The sequence below is a fragment of the Sciurus carolinensis genome, chromosome 1 (genome assembly GCF_902686445.1).
Source record: "Sciurus carolinensis chromosome 1, mSciCar1.2, whole genome shotgun sequence".
NCBI classification, from domain to species: domain Eukaryota; kingdom Metazoa; phylum Chordata; class Mammalia; order Rodentia; family Sciuridae; genus Sciurus; species Sciurus carolinensis.
Window position 1 is genome coordinate 180,509,372 of NC_062213.1, and position 19,060 is coordinate 180,528,431.

Below are 19,060 nucleotides of genomic sequence, written 5' to 3' on the forward strand. Positions count from 1 at the left end.
TTTGTTCCTGTGGTGGATGTGTGCTCAAGGACAGATAACTCTGCCTAGGGTGGGGAAGATAGATAATACTGTTTCCCTGAGATTAGGGAGGGGAAGAGATTAGGAAGGAGAAGGGAAAGAGGAAGAGAAAGAAATGTGTCCATTTTAAAAATAAATTGCAGTGGCAGAGAAACAGGGGCTATATTCAAAGCATAAAGTGAACCACTGTTACATTTCCCCACTGCTGATTTCTACATTCTATTTCTGTGGAAAAATGGGCGAAGACATCTCCAAGCTACTTCCTGCTGAGAGAGGACGAAGTTGTGGGGAAAGTGACCCAAAGTCCTTGTTCTCTATCAGGTGGGGCATGGACGGTTAAGGTTATTCAGCATCAGGGAGTCCAGAGGTTCATGGTGGCAGTTGGTAGGTGACTGGACAAGGCATGCATAAGGCAGGGATCGTGACTAGGCATATTCACATTCAATGGAGGAGGTCCTTTCCATCCTTTTCTTTAGGCTTCCCTTTGCAGAGGCAGATGGCCAAGGGTGTTGTGACTTTATCGCATTCAGTTTCCTTTTTCTCAAAGTGGACCATGATGGAGCAACCCATCTCCTAACTCTCCTGCAGTTGACTTTCAACAAGTTCGCCAGCCCCCTTGTGTCCTCAGCATGGAAGTGGGGTTCCTTGGATGGTGGGGGCCAGGTCTGCCCAAAAAAGCTGGAGCGGAGCTGCTCTCAGGTCCTATTTGGGGTACCAAATTTGTTACCAAAAGCTCAGTTGTCCCCAGTGCCAATCCAATAACTAGGACGTGGTTTTGAGAAAAAGGAAAAAGAAGTTTCATTGCTTTTCTAGTAAAGGAGAAACAGAGTTCTGCTGTCCCAGAGGCAGTGATTCCACCCATCAGGGGAAGCAAGGGGGCTTTTAAAGAGGTGATTCAAAGGCTGCATGTGCCACATGTTCTCTGTCCAAGTTGTAAACCTGATGAGTTTGATATGTGTATATTAACCATTATCAAAATCCAGTCACCTCCCAGAACATTATCTTGTGACCTCCCCTTCCCAGCAATATATTTCCTGAAATTATAGATTAGTTTGTGTTTTCTAGAATTTTATTTAAATGGGATCCTCTGTATTGTCTGACTTCTTTCACTCAGAATAAATATTTTGAGATTTTTCCATTTTGTGTATATCAATACTTGATTCCATTTTATGGCTGGGTAACATTTCATCGTAGGAATATATTATAATGTATTTATTCATTCCCATCTTGTTGATGGATATTTGGGTCATTTTCAGTTTGAGGCTATTACAAATGAAGCTGCTATGAATATTTGTGTTCAAGTCTTTGTGTGAATAAGTGTTTTCATTTCTCTTAGGTAAATACCTAGGACTGGAATGACTTGATTCTGTGGTAGGGTATCTTTTAACTTTTTAAGGAACAAACTTTTTAGCAGCATACATATGATACAATTCACCCATTTAAAGTGTATAATTAAATGGGTGTTAGTTAATTTACAGGGTTATGTACCCATCATCACATCACATCACATCACATAATTTTAGAACAATTCTATCCTCCAAAGAAATTCTGTACCCATTAGCAGTCAACCCTCACTCTGCCCCACACCCTTGTCCCAGGTACAAGCTACTGCTTGTTCATTCTAGACATTTCATATAAGTGGAATTATACAATATGTGGTCTTTTGTCACTGGATTTTTTCACTCAGCAGAACATTTTCAATATTCATTCATGTACCACATATAACATTTTATTCTTTTTTATTGCAGGACAACATTCTAGTGTACGGTTTACCATATTTTCCTTATCCACTTGTCAGTTCATGTATGTTTGGGTTGTTTCCACTTTTTGGCTCTTATAAAAAATACTGCTGTGAACATTTGTGCACAAATCTTTGTGTGGTGATATGATTTCATTTCTCTTGGGTATACAACTAGGAGTGGAACGGTCAGGTCATACTGTAGCAAATACAATGTGGTGCCATTTTACACTCCCATGGGAAGTTCCTGTTAATCCACATCCTCACCATTTGATATGGTTGGTCTTAGTTTAGCCAATCTATTAAGTGTGTTATTATCTTAGTAGGTTTTAATTAATTTTTTCTCAGGGGATTTTAATGTGCATTTCTTCTAAGCTTCTCTTGTGCATGCTAGGCAAGCACTCTACTGCTGAGCTATATAGCCCTAGCCCTAATTTGCATTTACTAATGACTAATGATTGTGAGCATCTTTTTATGTGCTCATTTGCCATGCATATGTTAAAGTTCTGTTTAAATCATCTGCCATTTAAAAAACTGGGTTAGCCAGGAATAGTAAAATATATGTGTGTGTGTGTGTGTGTGTGTGTATCTACATACACACATGCATATATATGTGTGTATATATGTGTACCCAAATAATATATGTGTATATATGTAATAACAAGTCCTTCATTAAATATATGATGTTCAAATATTTTCTCCTGAGCCATGTCTTGTTTTTCTTTCTCTTAATAGCATCTATTATAGAAGTTTTAAACTTTGATTGTCTGATTTATCAGTTTCCTAATTCAAAGGATTATGCTTTTTGTTGTCATATCACAGAAATTTTGCCTAATATAAGGTCACAATTCTTTCTTCTTGAAGTTTTATAATTTTAGCTTTACATTAGGTCTGTGATTTTTTTTTTTTTTTTTTTTTTTTTTTTTTTTTTGGTACCAGGTATTGAACTCAGGTGCACTCGACCACTGAGCCACATCCCCAGCCCTATTTTGTATTTTATTTAGAGACAGGGTCTCACTGAGTTGCTTAGCGCCTCGCTTTTGCTGAAGCTGGCTTTGAACTCTCGATCCTCCTGCCTCAGCTTCCCGAGCTGCTGGGATTATAGGCCTGCACCACCGCACCCAGCTCTGGGATGTTTTTATATACAAAGTATGCTGCAAAGTATGAACTGAAGTATTTTGCACATAGATGCTCGTTCTACAACATTTATTGATAAGAATTCTTTTTCCACTGAATTGCCTTTGTACCTTTGTTGAAATTCATCATCCGTATGTATATTTGTGTTTATTTGTGGATTTTCTATTCTGTTCCACTTAGATATTTGTATATCTTCATACCAATATCACACTGCTTTGGATTTCTAGTAAGTCTTGAAATCAGAAGGGCTAGCTCTCCAATATTGTTCTTTTTCATAGTCTTTGGCTATTGTAGGTACTTTGCATTTCCATATTAATCATCTTGTCAATTTCTGCAAAAAGAATCTGCTGGGATTTGAATTTCAATTGCATCAAATCTATAGATCTACTTGGAGAGAACTGACATTTTGTTTTTCAGGAGTGGGGATTAAACTTGGGGCTTCATACATGCTAGGTGAACAATTTATCACTGAGATATATCCACAGTCCTTTTTAAAATTTTGAGACAGAGTTTTGATAAGTGGCCCAGGCTAGCCTAGAACTTGTGATCCTCCAGCCTCAGCCTCTGGGATTATGGGCCTGTATCACTTACTTGGCTAGAAATGACAGTTCAACAATTTTGAGATTTTCAACCAATGAACACAATATATCGTTCCATTTAGTGGGTCTTTCAAAATTCCTTTGAGTATTTTTCAAAATTTTCAGTGTTTAGGTCTTTTACATTTCTGGTCAGATTTATCTCTATGTATCTCTCGCTTTCTTGCCCTCTCTTTTGCAGTGCTGGGGATTGAACCTAGGGCCTTGCACATGCTAGGCAAGCTTGTGCTTCAAAATATTTTGGATGTATTGTAAATGATTTTCTTTAAAACATTTCTTTCTTATATCTATCTATCTATCATCCATCTATCCTGGCGACTGAACCCAGGAGTACTCTACTATTGAGCTACATCCCCAGCCCTTTACTTTTTTTTTTTTTTTTTTTTTTTAATTTGGAGACAGGGTCTTGCTACGTTGTCCAAGGTGACCTCAAACTTTTGAACTTGCAATCCTCCTGCCTCAGCTTCCTGAGTAACTGGGATTATAGGCATGTGCCACCATGCATATCTATTTTTAAAATTTCTATTTCTGATTTTTCATTGCTATCACCCCGAAATATAGCTGATTTTTTGGTGTATATTATCTTTTATCTTCTGACTTTACTAGACTCAACTATTATTACTTATAATTTTTTTTTTTTGGTGGTGTTAATTTCATTAGATTTTTGACACAGATTGCTATGTTTGTGAACAGAAACAGTTTTATTTCTTCCTTTTCAATCCAGATGATATTTATTTATTTATTTATTTTATTTATTTGTTTCTGTTTTATTGTACTGTCTAGAACCTCCAGGATAATGCTAAAGTAGGACACTGGACATCTTTGTTCTTGATTGTAAAGGGAAAGGATCCCATTTTTCATTGTTAAGGTGATGTTAGCTGTGATTTTTTTATACTCACTCTTCATTAGGTTGAGGAAATTTCCTTACATTTCTAGTTTGTTCAATGTTTTTAATCACACAAAGGTATGGAATTTTTTCAAATGCCTTTTCTGTGTCTATTATGATGATTGTTTCTTTTTTGTCTGCTTTAGTATATAATATGGGGAATTACATTGACTAATTTTGAAATGTTAAATCAGTCTTGCTTTTTGGGATCATGATGTATTACCCTTTTTTATATTGTTGGATTTGACCTGCTACAATTTTGCTTAGAAATTTTGCATCAGTTCATGAGAAATACTGAACTGTAGTTTTCTTGTAATGTCGGACTGATTTTGGTATCAGGCTAATGCCTTGCCTTATAGAATAAAGTAGGAAGTATTCCATTCTCTTCAATTTTATGGAACGGTTTGTATAGAACAATTACTCCTTCCTTAAATGTTTGTTATAATTCATCAGTGAAGCCATCTGGGTCCGGAGTTTTTTTCTTTGTTGGGAGATTTTAAACTGCAACTTGATACCTTTAGTAGATATGGGGCTATTTCTTCTGAGTGAGCTTTGGGAGTTTGTGTTTTTCAAGAGATTTGTCCTTTTTGTCTAAGATGTCATCTTTATTGGCATAAAATTACTTATAATATTCTGTTATTATTATTACTACTATTTTTGTGGCATTGGGGACAATGTACTCTATTACTGAGCTACATTTCCAGCCCTTTTTATTTTTTATTTTCACAGATGGTTTTACTAAATTGCCCAGGCTGGTCTCAAACTTGGAATCCTCCTGCCTCAGGCTCCTGAGTTACTGAAATTATAGGTGTGTGCCACCACACTTGGCCCCCTATTATCTTTTTTTTTTTTTTTTTTTGGTACTGGGGATTGAATCCAGCTATGCTTATCCACTGAGCTATGTCCCCAGTCCCTTTTATTTTTGAGACAGGGTCTCACTAAGTTGCTTAGGGCCTCACTAATTTGCTGAGGCTGGCTTTGAACTTGTGATCCTCCTGCCTCAGTCTTCTGAGCTGCTGGGATTACAGGTATGTACCACCACGCCTTGCTCCTATTATCTTTTAATAGCTGATAAATTTGTAGTGATATAATTTTTTCATTCCAGATATCGGAATGAAATATTTGTATCTTTTTTCCTTTGTTCCTTGATCAGTTTGATTAGAGGTTATTGTATTTATTGATCTTCTCAGTGAAAGAACAGTTTTTGGTTTCATTACTTTTTTCCTACTGATTTTTTGTTTTTCATTTCACTGATTTCTGCTCTGTTCTTTATTATTTCCTTTGCTCTGTTACTTGGTGTTTCATTTGCTATTTCTAGTTGATTAAGATGGAAGGTAAGGCCACTGACTGGAATTTGCTTCTTTTCTAACATTAGTGTTTAATTTCTCCCAAAGAGTTGCACTATAGCAATATGCCTCAAATTTTGATATGTTGTTTTATTTGTTTGTATCTAGCTTAAAATACTCTCTTAGTTTCTCTTTTGGTTTCTTCTTTCCACATGGGTTATTTACAGTGTGCTATTTAGTTTCCAAATATTTGTAGATTTTCTAGAGATGTTCTGTTGTTGATTTCTAGTTTAATTGTGGTTAAAGAACAAACTTTATATGAATTGAATCCTTTCAGGTGTATTAAGATTTGTCTTATGGTCCAGAATATGGCCTGATAAGTATTCTGTGTGTATTTGCAAAGAATGTGTGTTTTGCTCTTCCTTGATGGAGTATTTTGTAAATGTCATTTGTATAAATTTTATTGTGTTTTATCCTATAGACTTACTCATTTTCTGTCGACTTTTTCTGTAGTTTAAGAATGGGATGTTGAATCTCTGATTATAATGATAGATTTTTCTGTTTATCCTGTGGTTCTATCATTTTTTGCTTCATGTATTTTGAAGTTCTATTATGAGGTATGTAAACATTTAGGATTGTTAAGTTTTCCTGATGAATTGATCCCTATATCTGTATGAAATGAAATTATTTGTGATAATACAGTATGTTCTAAAATTTACTTTAATGCAGAACACCTTTTTTGAAAATTAATGTGAGCATACCTTGTCAATCATTTTATTTTTAACCTAATTTGTGTCTTTGTCTTTAAACATTTCTGGCAGGCAGCACATAGTTGGATCCTATTTTTTAAATCCAATTTCATAATCCCTGACTTTTAATTTGGTGTTTGAACCACCCAGATTTGCATTTAATGTTATTTAATGTGATTAGTGATTAGGGTTGAGCTCAATACATTGCTATTTGTTCTGTGTTCCTTTTATCTATTTTTCTTTTCTTTTTTTTGCCTTTTTTGGATTGTGTATTTTTTATGATTCTATTTTATCTTCCTTGTTGGCTTATGAACTTTAATTCTTTGATTTGTTATTTTAGTGTTTGCTTTAGGGTTTTTGGTATGTGTCTTTAGCTTATCACAATCTACCTTCAAGTGATAGTATATCACTTTACATATAATGATAACTTTACAAACTATATATTTTATTTCTCCCCTTTAGCCTGGTGTTGTTACACATTTTACTTTTACATGTTATAAATCTCTCATTACATTATTATGATTTTTAATTTTAATTTTTGAGACAGGGTCTTGCTAAGTTGCTAAGGCTGCCTCAAACTTGTGATCCTCCTACCTCAGCCTCCCAAATAGTTGGAATTACAGGTGTGCGTCTGGCCACATTATTATTTTTGCTTACACAAATATTGTTTAAAATCTCTTAAGAGAGATTTAAATAATAAGAACAAAACTTGTATGTTTGCTCATATTCTTAAAATTTGCAGAGCCTGAGATGTCCCTTAACATTTCTTATGTTATGTGTCAGTAGGTCAATTCTTTCAGTTTTTTTTTTTTTTTTTTGCGGTGCTGGGGATTGAACCCAGGGCCTTGTGCTTGCAAGGCAAGCACTCTACCAACTGAGCTATATCCCCAGCCCTCTTTCAGTTTTTCTATATCTGAAAAAATATTTTGCTTTATCTCTTCTTTTGGAGGAGGGGAGGCTAGGGACTGAATTCAGGGCCTCCAGAATGCTAAGCATGTGTTCTACCTCTGAGCTTGGTGCTGGGGATGAAACCTAGGGCCTCACACATGCTAGGCAAGTGCTCTTCCACTGCAAGCCACCCCCCCACCAACAATGCACCTTCATTTTTGGAAGATTTTTTTTTTTTTTTTTGGGTGCTGGGAATCAAACCCAGGGCTTTGTGCTTACAAGGGAAGATTTTTTTAAATTATTTTTTTTAGTTGTTGATGGACCTTTATTTTATTTATTTTTATGTGGTGCTGAGAATTGAACCCAGTGCCTCACCCATGCTAGGCAAGCGCTCTACCACTGAGCCACAACCCCAGCCCCTGGAAGATATTTTTACGACGTATAGAATACAAATTTGACACTATTTTTCCCTCAGTACTTTAAATATGTTGCTCTCCTGTCTTCATGCTGTGTTGTTTTCCAATGGGAAATCTATTATAATCCTTATCTTTGTTCCTTAATATGAAACATGTGTTTTTACTCTGGATTTGAAATTTTTCTCTGGTTTTGAGCAATTTGATTTTTTTTTTTTGAAGTTTTGGTGTAATTTTCTTCATGTTTCTTGTGCTTTTTTTGTGCTTGGGGTTTGTTGAGCTTTTTGGATCTGTGGGTTTGTAGTTTTCATCATACTTTGGCAAAAAAATTCAACCATAATTTCTTCAAATATTTTTTCTGTATTTGACTTCTCTCTTCTTCACTGGGAACTCCAATTACTTTTTTAGTGTGTTGTTGCTGGGGATTGAACCCAGGATCTTGTGCTTGTGAGGCACACACTCTACCAACTGAGCTGTATCCCCAGCCCTTCAATTACATATTTTTTAGATTGTTTGAAGTTGTCCTATAGCTTACTAAAGCTATATTTATTTTTAAAATAAATATATAATATTTATAAATAAATATAGTCTGTGTGTTTTGTTTGGGATAGTTTCTAGTGCTGTGTCAAATTAATTATTTTTTTTTCTTCTGCAATGTCTAATTTGCCATCAAACCAACTTAGTTTATTTTTATCATTTCAGACATTACAGTTTTAATCTTTAGAGAGTTAATTTGAGTGTTTTATGACTTACATGTCTTTAACTTTAGGACACAGAGGATACAGTTGAATAATTGTTTAGTGACTTTATATCCTAAATTTAACACTTGAGTTATTTCTGGGTGGGTTTTATTTGGTTGACCTCTCTCTTTATGTCTCATTATTTCTGCCTCTTCACATGTCTGATCATTTTTGACTGGATGCTGTATATTTTACCTTGTTGGATGACAGATATTTTTATATTCCTATTAATATTCTTTAGATTTGTTCTGAAACGCAAGTTACTTGGAGGCAGTCTGATCTTTCCTGGTAAAATTTGCTATGTGAAATTGTTTCAAGTCAGGTTGAGTACTGATTACTCTCACTACTGGCTAGGATCCTTTTGTGTACTCTACCCAATGCTCCATGAATTATGAAGTTTTAGTTTAGAAAGTTATCTAGCCCGTTGGGTGCTGTGTGAGTAGCAGGTGGTGTTCTCACCTGCTTTTGGTTGTTTTCTCCCTGGTTTTGGTAATTTCCTCACGTGCTTCTTTCTTTGTGTGCAGTCGTCTTCTCTCTAGTACTGTCTTATGAATTCAAGTTGCCTCCATCTATATATCTGAACCCTAAACTCCATTTTAACAACTTCAGATTTGCTGGGATCAGTCTGGGTTCCTCTTCATGAACGGTAGGCTGTAGTCTCACTTAAGGTAGTACCTTAGCAATCAGATTCCTCATCTAAATTATTTCTTCTCTCTGATCTTTGTTGTCTGATGCCCAGATGGTTTAGTTTTGGTCCTGGGGTTGGATCCGGGGATGCTCTACTACTGAATTACATCTCTAGTCCTTTTTATTTTTACGAGACAGGGTCTTGCTAAATTGCCCAGGCTGGCCTTGAACTTGTGATCCTCCTGTCTCAGCCCCCTGAGTTTACAGGTGTGCACCACTGTGCCTGGCCCAGACAAAACATTAGAGTTTGCATGAAGTGGGTTGTAAAGCATTGTTTAGTCCAGGATATCAAGAATTGGGTTAAGAAATAAATTTCATTTTGCTTGGGTGATCTGATTAAATGGTATGTTAATAAGAATTCTAAGCCTACATCCTGATTCCATGAGAAACGTAGCCCTTAGATGATACTGGAATATGTTAGGTATTTTGATAGTTTGACTAAATGTATGGAGTATTTTGAAATAATAGTTCAAAAGTATGTAATACATTTTAGGTAGTGTTCTAAGTATTATACTTCCCTGATAACTCATTGAAGTCAATTTTATTAATATCCTTATTCTGGAGGTAGGGAAACCAAGCATAGAGAGGTTAAATAACTTCTTCAGATCACATATTTGGTAATTCTAGCTCCAGAGAGTCTATACTATTATTTCTGTAATACTACTTTTCTAATAAACATTTAATGTTCAGAAAAATTAGGGTAGTTAAACTGTGTATTTCTACTTATATAGTGTACAAGTGATAAAATGAATTTGTTGCTTGTTAATGTAAAAATGGCCCAAATTTACCAAACTTTTACTTTAGGTTAGAGATTTGTATTTCATGATTCTTATCATGTCTGATCCTCTGTGTTTTATTTCTTCAGGTTCCCTTGCCAGTTCCATTTTTGATCCACTCAGGTCTCTTGTGGGTGCTTCAGGAGGAGTCTATGCCCTGATGGGAGGTTATTTTATGAATGTCCTAGTGGTAAGAACTTTGGGAATAGAATCCATGGATGATGATGATGATGATGATTAGTATTTTGCAGTGCTGTGAATTGAACCAAGGGACTTGGACATGATAGGCAGGTGCTCTACCATGTCCTTTGCTTCCCCTTTTTTTCCAAAACAATAACTGTTATTTGGTTCCAAGAATCTTCATTTAACAATATGTATGGAGCACTCATCTTTCTGAGAATCATATGGCTATTAGAGTTTACCCTTTATATTTTATGTTTTCTTCTTATCTCAAAAGTAATGTGAACTCGCCAGGCAAGGTGGCACATGCCTATAACCCCAGTGACTTAGGAGGCCGAGGCAGGAGGATTGCAAGTCTGAGGACAGTTTGAGCAATTTATTTGAAGCTCTATCTCAAAATATAAAATAGAAAGAGTCAGGGATGTAGTTCAGTGGTAGAACACCTCTGGGTTCAGGACCAGTATGAGGGGGAGGGGAAGGGGCAAAGTAATGACTAAATAAAAATTTAAGTTTAAAAAAAGAAAGTCAAGGTCCCTAGTATAATATCTTTTAACAGTCTGATGTGTGTCAACACTTTTCTATATGTATTCAAACTCCACCAATATTATATAAAAATGGCCTCCCCTGTATTGTTCTGCATCTTCTTGGGGTATCCTTGCCATCCACCCATGTCAGTACACAGAGATCTCCCTCTGTCTTTGCAGGGGCTATCTAGCGTCCTTTATATATTTGCATCATGATTTTTTTTTTTTAACAGACTCTCATTGAAAAAAAATGTAGGATAATTTTGCTTTTCACATTACAAATAATACTGTAGGAAACCTTCTTTTATATTTATGTTTTGCATTTGTGATTTTCCTTTTTGATAGGATGAACTCTTAGAAGTGGAATTACTAGACGAAAACTTTAAATTTCAATATGCAGATGCCTCCAAAATTGGCATATAATTTTACACTCCCATGATGGTACGTGAGAGTGCCAGCCATTTTTTAAAACAGGAAAAAAATTCTGACTTGTCCTCAACCCTTTACCCATTTAGGTGTGCTTTAAAAACACTCTAGGAGGACAAATATCAAACAATTCTAAAACTGTTCCAGAAATAGAAGTCACTTCTTAGAAAATTATTTTTCAAACTTTGGGTTGCAACCCATTCGTGGTTGTGAACTCAGTTTAAGTTACGGTGCCCCAAAATTAAACAAACAAACAAACAAAAATATCAGTGTGTGTCACATGTAATAAGAGAAGGAACTCTTTGAGAAGGAACTTTTTGATTTAGGTTGTTATGTTATTTCTTACTATAGGTCATGTTCACAGCAGCTTGAAAATAACTTGAGTTAGAATTAACACCCCTGGTGCAGCACCCTCACTTCCCAGGGAGGGAGTTAATGACTTGACCGGGGAGGGAGCAGCAACCCCATGAATTAAAGTGGAGATGTGTGACTCAGCAGTTCTCTAGTGACACCAGAGCTATTGCAGGCAGGCACATTTTTCAAAGCTAAAATCGAGCAATGTTTTTGGATCAATGTTTTCCTTTCTTTTGAAATTACCTAAAAAAAAAAATTGAAGTGATACTCAAATTTTAGTTAAGTCTTTGCTAACTATGGAAAAAGAAAGTGAAGAAGTAGCCAATAAGTATTTCCAAAAAAGCTTGGAACTATTTCATCAGACTTAGTTTAATGGCATTTACTTATCTAACTATCTACCTATATATTCATTTATTGACGTGTTCAGTGTAGACTTTATATTACCTATATTTGAATGATTTCCAGCTAATAAAATTCTACACCTCCCCCCCACCCCCGCCATTCTAGGGATTGAACCTAGGGCCTTGTATGTGCTAGGCAAGTGCTCTACCACTTAGCTACACCCCCAGTCCTCAAAACTGTGTCTATTTTATATCATGGAATTAAATGCCATGCTTCATTTTGTTGTCCAAAGGGCACGAGTATTGTACTTCCTAAATACATTTGAAAACTTGGCTGTTACAACAATGTTTTGTTTGGCAAATATCTGACACTCAAACATGTGTTTGAATCAAAGAGCAGGTGAAGAGTGGGTAGAGTAAAGGTTTCCTTTGCCAACAGATTGCTTACGTTATTATGACTTCTCTCTTTGCAAGAATTTTCGAGAAATGATTCCTGTCTTTGGAATTTTCAGATTACTGGTCATCGTTCTTATAGGTAAGTGAGATTGGGGAACATTTTACACCTTCAGTTTTATGGGTTCCACCTTCAGAAGGCCTTTTCACATTTCCCAAATACTGCCTAGAGTCAGAAAGCATTATTGGCTTCACAGGATTAGGCATGAAGGGAGGAATTTCACAGGAACCACTCTCAGGTTGGTTCTTAGAGGGGCCTGAGATGCGTTTTTTTGCTTGTTTCTTTCTAGAGTGGGGAAAGCCCAACAAAGCCCAGCCCTAGGTGCCCCCTCTACTTCAACCATAAAAGCTTCACTTGATGTTTTATAAACTGGACTTTCTCTTTCAAATGTTGGAGACTGTATGTGATTTTTGTCTGCAAAGGAAAAGCCTGGAAACCACTGAGATAATCCGTCTTCTTCCTCAAGTTTTAAATTTTCAGATTAAAAACAAAACAAACAAACAAAACCCACCCTAACTGATCTAGGATATAAACCCTGAGTGGTGGCTGAGGACTGAAGACGAGAGTGGAGGTCAAGGAACCGAGAGTCTCAGAAGCTAGGAGGGTGACTAAGGTGGCTTTTGAAATCTCCATAAATTCTAGAATTATATGCTAGAAGAGTTTTGGTTTGGAAGAACATACAATCTACAGAGGGGCTGGAATTTTTTAATTAAATTAAATTAATTAATTTATTTATTTTGCGGTTCTGGGGACGGAACCCAGGGCCTGGTGCCCGCAAGTCAAGTGCTTCACCGCTGAGCCATATACATCCCCTGTCCTGAGGGGCTGGAATTTTAACTGAGTCTGAAAGTAAGGAAAGATTTTGGGTGCTAGCCAGACATACAAAGTAGAAGAAAACAAGGACAGAGGCGTGGATGGTAACTTGTTCAGGGACCTGCTTCAGGTACCCATGGGGGCGGCGGTTGGGGGAGGACGGCAGACCCTGGGGTCAGATTTGAAAGCCAAGGCAGAGATCACACTTGAAAAAATCTCATATTTTTGGTATCAAGGTTTCGATAATCCACATAGGACAATGGGCAATTATCTCTGTGGAAAGATCCTAAATTGAGTTTATGAATCACTTAACTATAAAAACATCAATATTTCATTCTGAGATAAGAGTTCACTTGTTTATAGTTTATATCATACTGTAGACAATTTTTCCTTCCCCAAGAAATCAAAAAGCTAAGGGAATATTGTTGGCAGAGAAGGGGAAAGCAAATATCTGGGGCCTGGGAGAGGCTCTTAAGTTAAGAGTCATCCCAGAACCCATGGACCAGTCATTTGGCCAAAAAAAAAAAAAAAAAAAAAAAAAATGTTGTCATACGAGTTCCCTGGGTCTTTAGTCAATTGCATGAAGGACTTTGTAGAATAGCCTACTATCCTTAGTGGGGAAATTATTTTAATACTTTTCAGTGTTGGAGTGAAAACCCTTGCTTCATCTGTAGGCTATCTCCAAAGGTGGTTTCTGTGATGTTCTGTCATTATGGATGTGCATACTAAAATCACTGCACGACCTGCTTTCCCTTTGATCTGCTAATGTCAACCTTCTCTAATCCTGACATGTCATTTCTTTAAAAGTTTTTGTCTTGAAAATGAGAATTAAAACACACACCAGATTCATAAAATTACAAATTAAGGAACATAAATACATTTTAATTTGAAACACAGTTTTTGGAAACGTGTATATAGTTTAGTTTTCTTTTAATTGGTAAACATTACCCTTAATTGTGAAGGATAATTGATATTAAGGACCATGCTCTATCAAGTATTATTTGTGGGATGTGTTATTTAATTAAGAAATGAGTTTCCCTTGGGGGAAAGTTAAGGAAATCTCACATTTTCATCCTTAAAAGAAAAATTCACATAAAGTCAACTCCTTTAAAATAGATGTGAATAGCTGGGCCTAACGATACATTCCTGTGATCCCAGTGACTTGGGAGTTGAGGCAGGAGGATCACAAGTTTGAGTTCAACCTCAGCAACTTAGTGAGACCCTGTGTCAAAATAAATAAAGGGCTAGGGATGTAGCTCAGCGGTAAACTGCTCCTGGGTTCCACCCTCAGTACAAAAAAAAAAAAAAAAAGTGTCAACTTTTTAATGAGGACAGCCATTTGGTTTATTGGAATAAGAGTATCTTTTCAGGTGGGAAGACATGTTTCAGTTTAAAGGCTGCAGCAACCCAGAAGCAGACTCTTCTAGGAGGCACAAGGAGCCAGGCAGAGATGTAGGAAGGGGAAGATATAAAGAGAGAAATGGGATGGACAAATTGAGATGGTCACAGAGACTTTTTTGGGGGGAGGTTGTCCCCTGCTGTGGAAGACTAGACTAAAGTAAATGTTTCCTGTTGTCTGCCCTGGTCTCTGAGAGAGGTTTCTCTCTTCTTTCATAGTCCTCTCTGGGTGTTATTTATGCTGGATCAGGAAATGCAAATGATGAATGAAAATATGAGGCAACCCCATTTATCCAGCACTTTGTATAACAGTCATTTACAATTAAATGAACATAAAGCTGGGCACAGTGGCATGCATCTGTAATCCCACTGATTAGGTAGGCTGAGGCAGGAGGATTACAAATTTGAGGCCAGCCTGGGCAACTTAGTGAGACCCTGTCACAAAATAAAAAAATAAAAAGTGCTGGGGAAAAAAAAAAAAAAAGCTGGGAATGTAGATTGAGTTAATGTTAATTTCACCCTCAATCTCTGTCCCGTGACTTCAACATCAATATGATATTGAATGGGAAACTAGCCAGAACACATGGTCCTGATGCTGTTTTCCCAAAGGCAAGGACTAGGCCTTTCCATCTCCTAGGACACGGTGGCTCACTAAATAGAGCACAGGGAACTGGGGGATGGGTGTGGAATGTGATAGCTGCAAGACATGTTTCCAAACTCATGTAGGGCAGAGTTCTTCCAGGCCCAGCAACCCAGAAACTCCTGTCAGCACAGATCTGGCTTAGGAAGAAAGTCTAAGCTCTGGCTCTCGTGTTCTGTTGGGGAATGTGAACGCTCTTCCTTTCGCGGCCCACCTTCAGTACTCTTGAGGGAAAATAAAGGCAATTAGTGTAGAGAATAAGAGTGCCTTGGAGTCTTGGTTCCTTTATGTATAAAATGCCATCATTGTTTTTCCCTTGGATTGCCACATGTAATCCTCTAGTTGGTTTCCCTGCTCCTGTTCTTGCTCCCGTATTGTCTATTTCCTATACAGTGGTCAGAATGATCTTTGTAAAACACAAGTCAGATCATGTCACTCCTATGACGAGAAGCTTTCAAAGGCTTCTGATTACTCAGAGTTCTTATAGTGCCCCACAAGGCCCTTATGAAATCTATCCTCTGCTACTTCTCTGATCTCATCGTCTACCACTTTGTCCTTAACTCTAGTCCAGAATCACCTGGAGGTCTTAAAACACAGAATGCTGAGCCTCATCCTGTTTCTGGTTCATAGGTCTAGGTGGTGCCTAAGAATTTTCATTTTTAAGAAGTTCCCAGGTGAGGCTGGTGTTGTTGGTGTTGCTGGTCCTGGGAGAACACATTTTGAAAACCACTGATCCAGCCAGATCAACTGCACTGATAGTCCCCAAGCACACCAGGCACATTCCTGTTGAAGGGACTTTGTGCTTGCTCTTTCTCTTGCCTGGAACAGATTGTTACTTCACATATCAGTGTGGCCTGCTCCCTCGTGTCGTATTCTCAGGAGATCTTCCCTGACCCTCCTATTAAAAGTCACATCCTACCCTCTGCATTCTCGTCTTTGCTCTCTCTCGGTTATTTCCTCCATAATACTCAGCACTGTTTGATGTACTGTGCTTGTTTGCTCCCCTAGATCATCAGCACTATGGGGCTGGTCTCTGAACCGTTCATTGCGCTTATCTACCAACTAGAATTGTGCCTGCCGCATAGAGAATAATCAATAAATCCTTGTTGGATGAATAAACATAAAATGGGATAATGACAGTACCTACTGCATAGGGTTGTTGAGAGGACTCATGAGTTAATGCTTGTATAATGCTTAGAATGGAACCTGGCACAGAATAATACTCAGGAATTGTTATGTATCATTCTTAGAGGGGAACCAAAAACATTTGGTGCAGTATTGTGGAGATCCTGGGGCTTCATTGGGGTGTTTTTCCTTCTAGTTGTGTCAGACATGGGGTTTGCTCTCTACAGAAGGTTCTTTGTCCCTGAAAATGGGTCTCCGGTGAGTTGCTTTTTTTTTTTTTTTTAAATTAAAATTTCTTTATCAAAAGGGTCATTGGATAAGGGCTACAACTCCATGACTTAGGGCAGTCAAACATCCATTTGGAAGTTTTAGAAAATTCCTAAGGAAACCAGACTTTTGGATTGCTCTCACTTACCTCCCTCATCGCTATGCCTGCCATGTTGGTGGCCATTCCAAAATAGGAGAGGATTTCCCTGTCCATAGAGAATGAAAAGCAGATTGGAACACAGTAATGAAAATTTGGCTCCGTATGAAATTATTAATTCAGAGAAAACTGACTCAGTTTTGCTGGGATTAATCTTTAAATCTGGAGTTTCTATTTGAATATTTGTGTCTATGCTATTACTTTTGTTTTAATTCTGCATCCCATTTTTATAGGATGTTCTCATAGAGATCCCTCATGGCCACCCAATTCCTATTCTCTTGGTTAGCATTATGTGGAACCCTCCTGAATGTAATGATGATCAAGAAGAATGAGAAACAATGGCCTCTGTTTTATGTACTCAGAGTGGGTAAAAATGACATTTTTTTAGCTTCGCATGTTTTAGAACATCTCCTCTCTGTGTACATGGGGTTTTGTGTCTCCTTTGTCTTATCCATAGTTCTCCAGACTTTTAAGACTCTTGTTTGGTTATGATGGTATTTGTGTTTCACTAAGAGAGATACAACCAACACATGCAATTAGCCTTTTCTTCACTTATTTCCATTTTTCTCCCTTTCTCCACAGGTGTCCTTTGCAGCTCACATTGCAGGTGGATTTGCTGGAATGTCCATTGGTTACACTGTGTTTAGCTGCTTTGATAAAGCACTGCTGAAAGATCCAAGGTTTTGGATAGCAATTGCTGCTTATTTAGCTTGTGTTTTATTTGCTGTATTTTTCAACATTTTCCTATCCCCAGCAAACTGACCTGCCCCTAATGTAAGCCCAATAATAAAAATAGTCATATGGGGGAGAAATGGAAAACTATGAAGAAACAAAGAAGTTCCAGCAAATGCTAACAGTTTTATAAAGAGGATAAAACAACACTCAGTTCATCAGTTGCAAGCAAGGACTGCTTACAAAAGGACCTTCTGATTAAAGGAAGGTCTTTCTGAATGCCAAGAGCAGGAAGAGAAAGAAAGAAAGAAAGGAAAAAAAAAAAAAAAAAAAAGAGTAGCAATAAAGACCAGAGATTGAGTCTTTCCAGGCACATGGTATGCATGGATATATTCTATAAGAGAACTGGCTCTCCTTGGAGAACATATTTTGGAGACTTTCTTAGAATCCATGAATATTGTACTATGTGAAGAATAAAAACTTTTCATATCTGTGTTAGATTCTCAATACATTTTTTTTTTTTTTTTTTGGTACTGGGAACTGAACCCTGGGATGACCCAGACCTTGGGCATACAAGGCAAATGTTAGTATGAGCTACATCGCCAGTACTTTTTATTTTGAGACAGGGTCTCTCTAAGTTTTCCAGGTTGGTCTTGAACTTGTGATCCTCCTGCCTCAGCCTCCTGAGTAGCTGGGATTATAGGTCTGTGTCATTGTGCCCAGATAAAGTATCAGTTTTAATAAGATTGAGATACATGTATTGTTCTGTAACTTGCTTTGCAATATGACCTAGGAATTTTTCAGTATCAGTTCATAGAGACCTTTATTCTCTGAATTGCTGAATGATATAGATGTACCATAGTTAACCATTCCTCTATTGGATTTTTAAATTGTGCTGGTTTTGTACAGTTACCAAGAGTGAATATCCTAGTATATGCAGTATGTTTTTGAGTGTTTGCTGAATATTTCAAGTACCTAGAAGTAGAAATGTTATGTTAATTGTGATAGATTTAAATTGCTCTTTGAGGGGTTGGGGAGATAGCTCAGTCGGTAGAGTGCTTGCCTTGTAAGCACAAGGCCCTGAGTTCTATCCCCAGCACCCAAAAAAAAAAAAAAAAAAAAAAAAAAAAATTGCTCTTTGAGTATTTGTATCCAATTATATTCTTACTTCCCATATACAAGAGTTTTCCCCCACTTTGAAAAAAGAAGATATTTGAAATCTTGGAATTTTTGTATTTTGATAATTAGAATTTAATACTTTATTTGAATTTATCTCTGACTACTGAGGATGAGTATTTTTCAATTTTACCAATAATTTATATATTATACAGCACATATAATTTATAATATAAAAATCATGTGTAGTATATAAATATGAATATATATATATAATGTAAACATGAATATATATGTATAATTGTTCCCTTGATGAAATGTTTGTGTTTACTCTGAAACGTAGCTATTCAGGGAAGGAATATTTATCTGCCATGGCCAATGCACCAGGTCACTAACTCTGAAGACAACTTTTTAATGGCCTGAAGTACAATGTAATTGTTAATAGAAAACTAGACAGAGGAACAGAATTTAACTATAAAATCGGACATGACCCATTGATTATGGGCTGATGGTGAAGTTACTATCTAGTAAGAAAGATTTTTTTTGGTACTAGAAACACGGGTTTCATTACTAGAAACAGGGATGTTTTATTGGCAAAAATTATAGTAAAAACACAAACATCTCCTGATGTCTTAAATTTGATACCTCTGAATTACAGAGGAACAATTTATTCAGCTTA

The 19,060-nt window shown here is 36.8% G+C and overlaps 1 protein-coding gene across 8 annotated transcripts in view; it reads left to right on the forward strand.

Moving 5' to 3' along the window:
* Rhbdl2 (rhomboid like 2) overlaps positions 1-17,765 on the forward strand; it is a 53,021-nt gene extending 35,256 nt beyond the window's left edge. For 7 of the 8 annotated variants that reach the window (XM_047518596.1, XM_047518591.1, XM_047518615.1 and 4 more), the window contains 4 exons: positions 10,004-10,104; positions 12,214-12,274; positions 16,366-16,427; positions 17,176-17,765. In XM_047518596.1, coding sequence (XP_047374552.1) covers positions 10,004-10,104; positions 12,214-12,274; positions 16,366-16,427; positions 17,176-17,355 — 404 coding nt within the window. In that variant the 3' untranslated portion in view covers positions 17,356-17,765. The remainder of the gene's footprint in view (positions 1-10,003; positions 10,105-12,213; positions 12,275-16,365; positions 16,428-17,175) is intronic. The other variant, XM_047518641.1, reaches the window with a different exon arrangement.
* Positions 17,766-19,060: the final 1,295 nt, after the last annotated feature.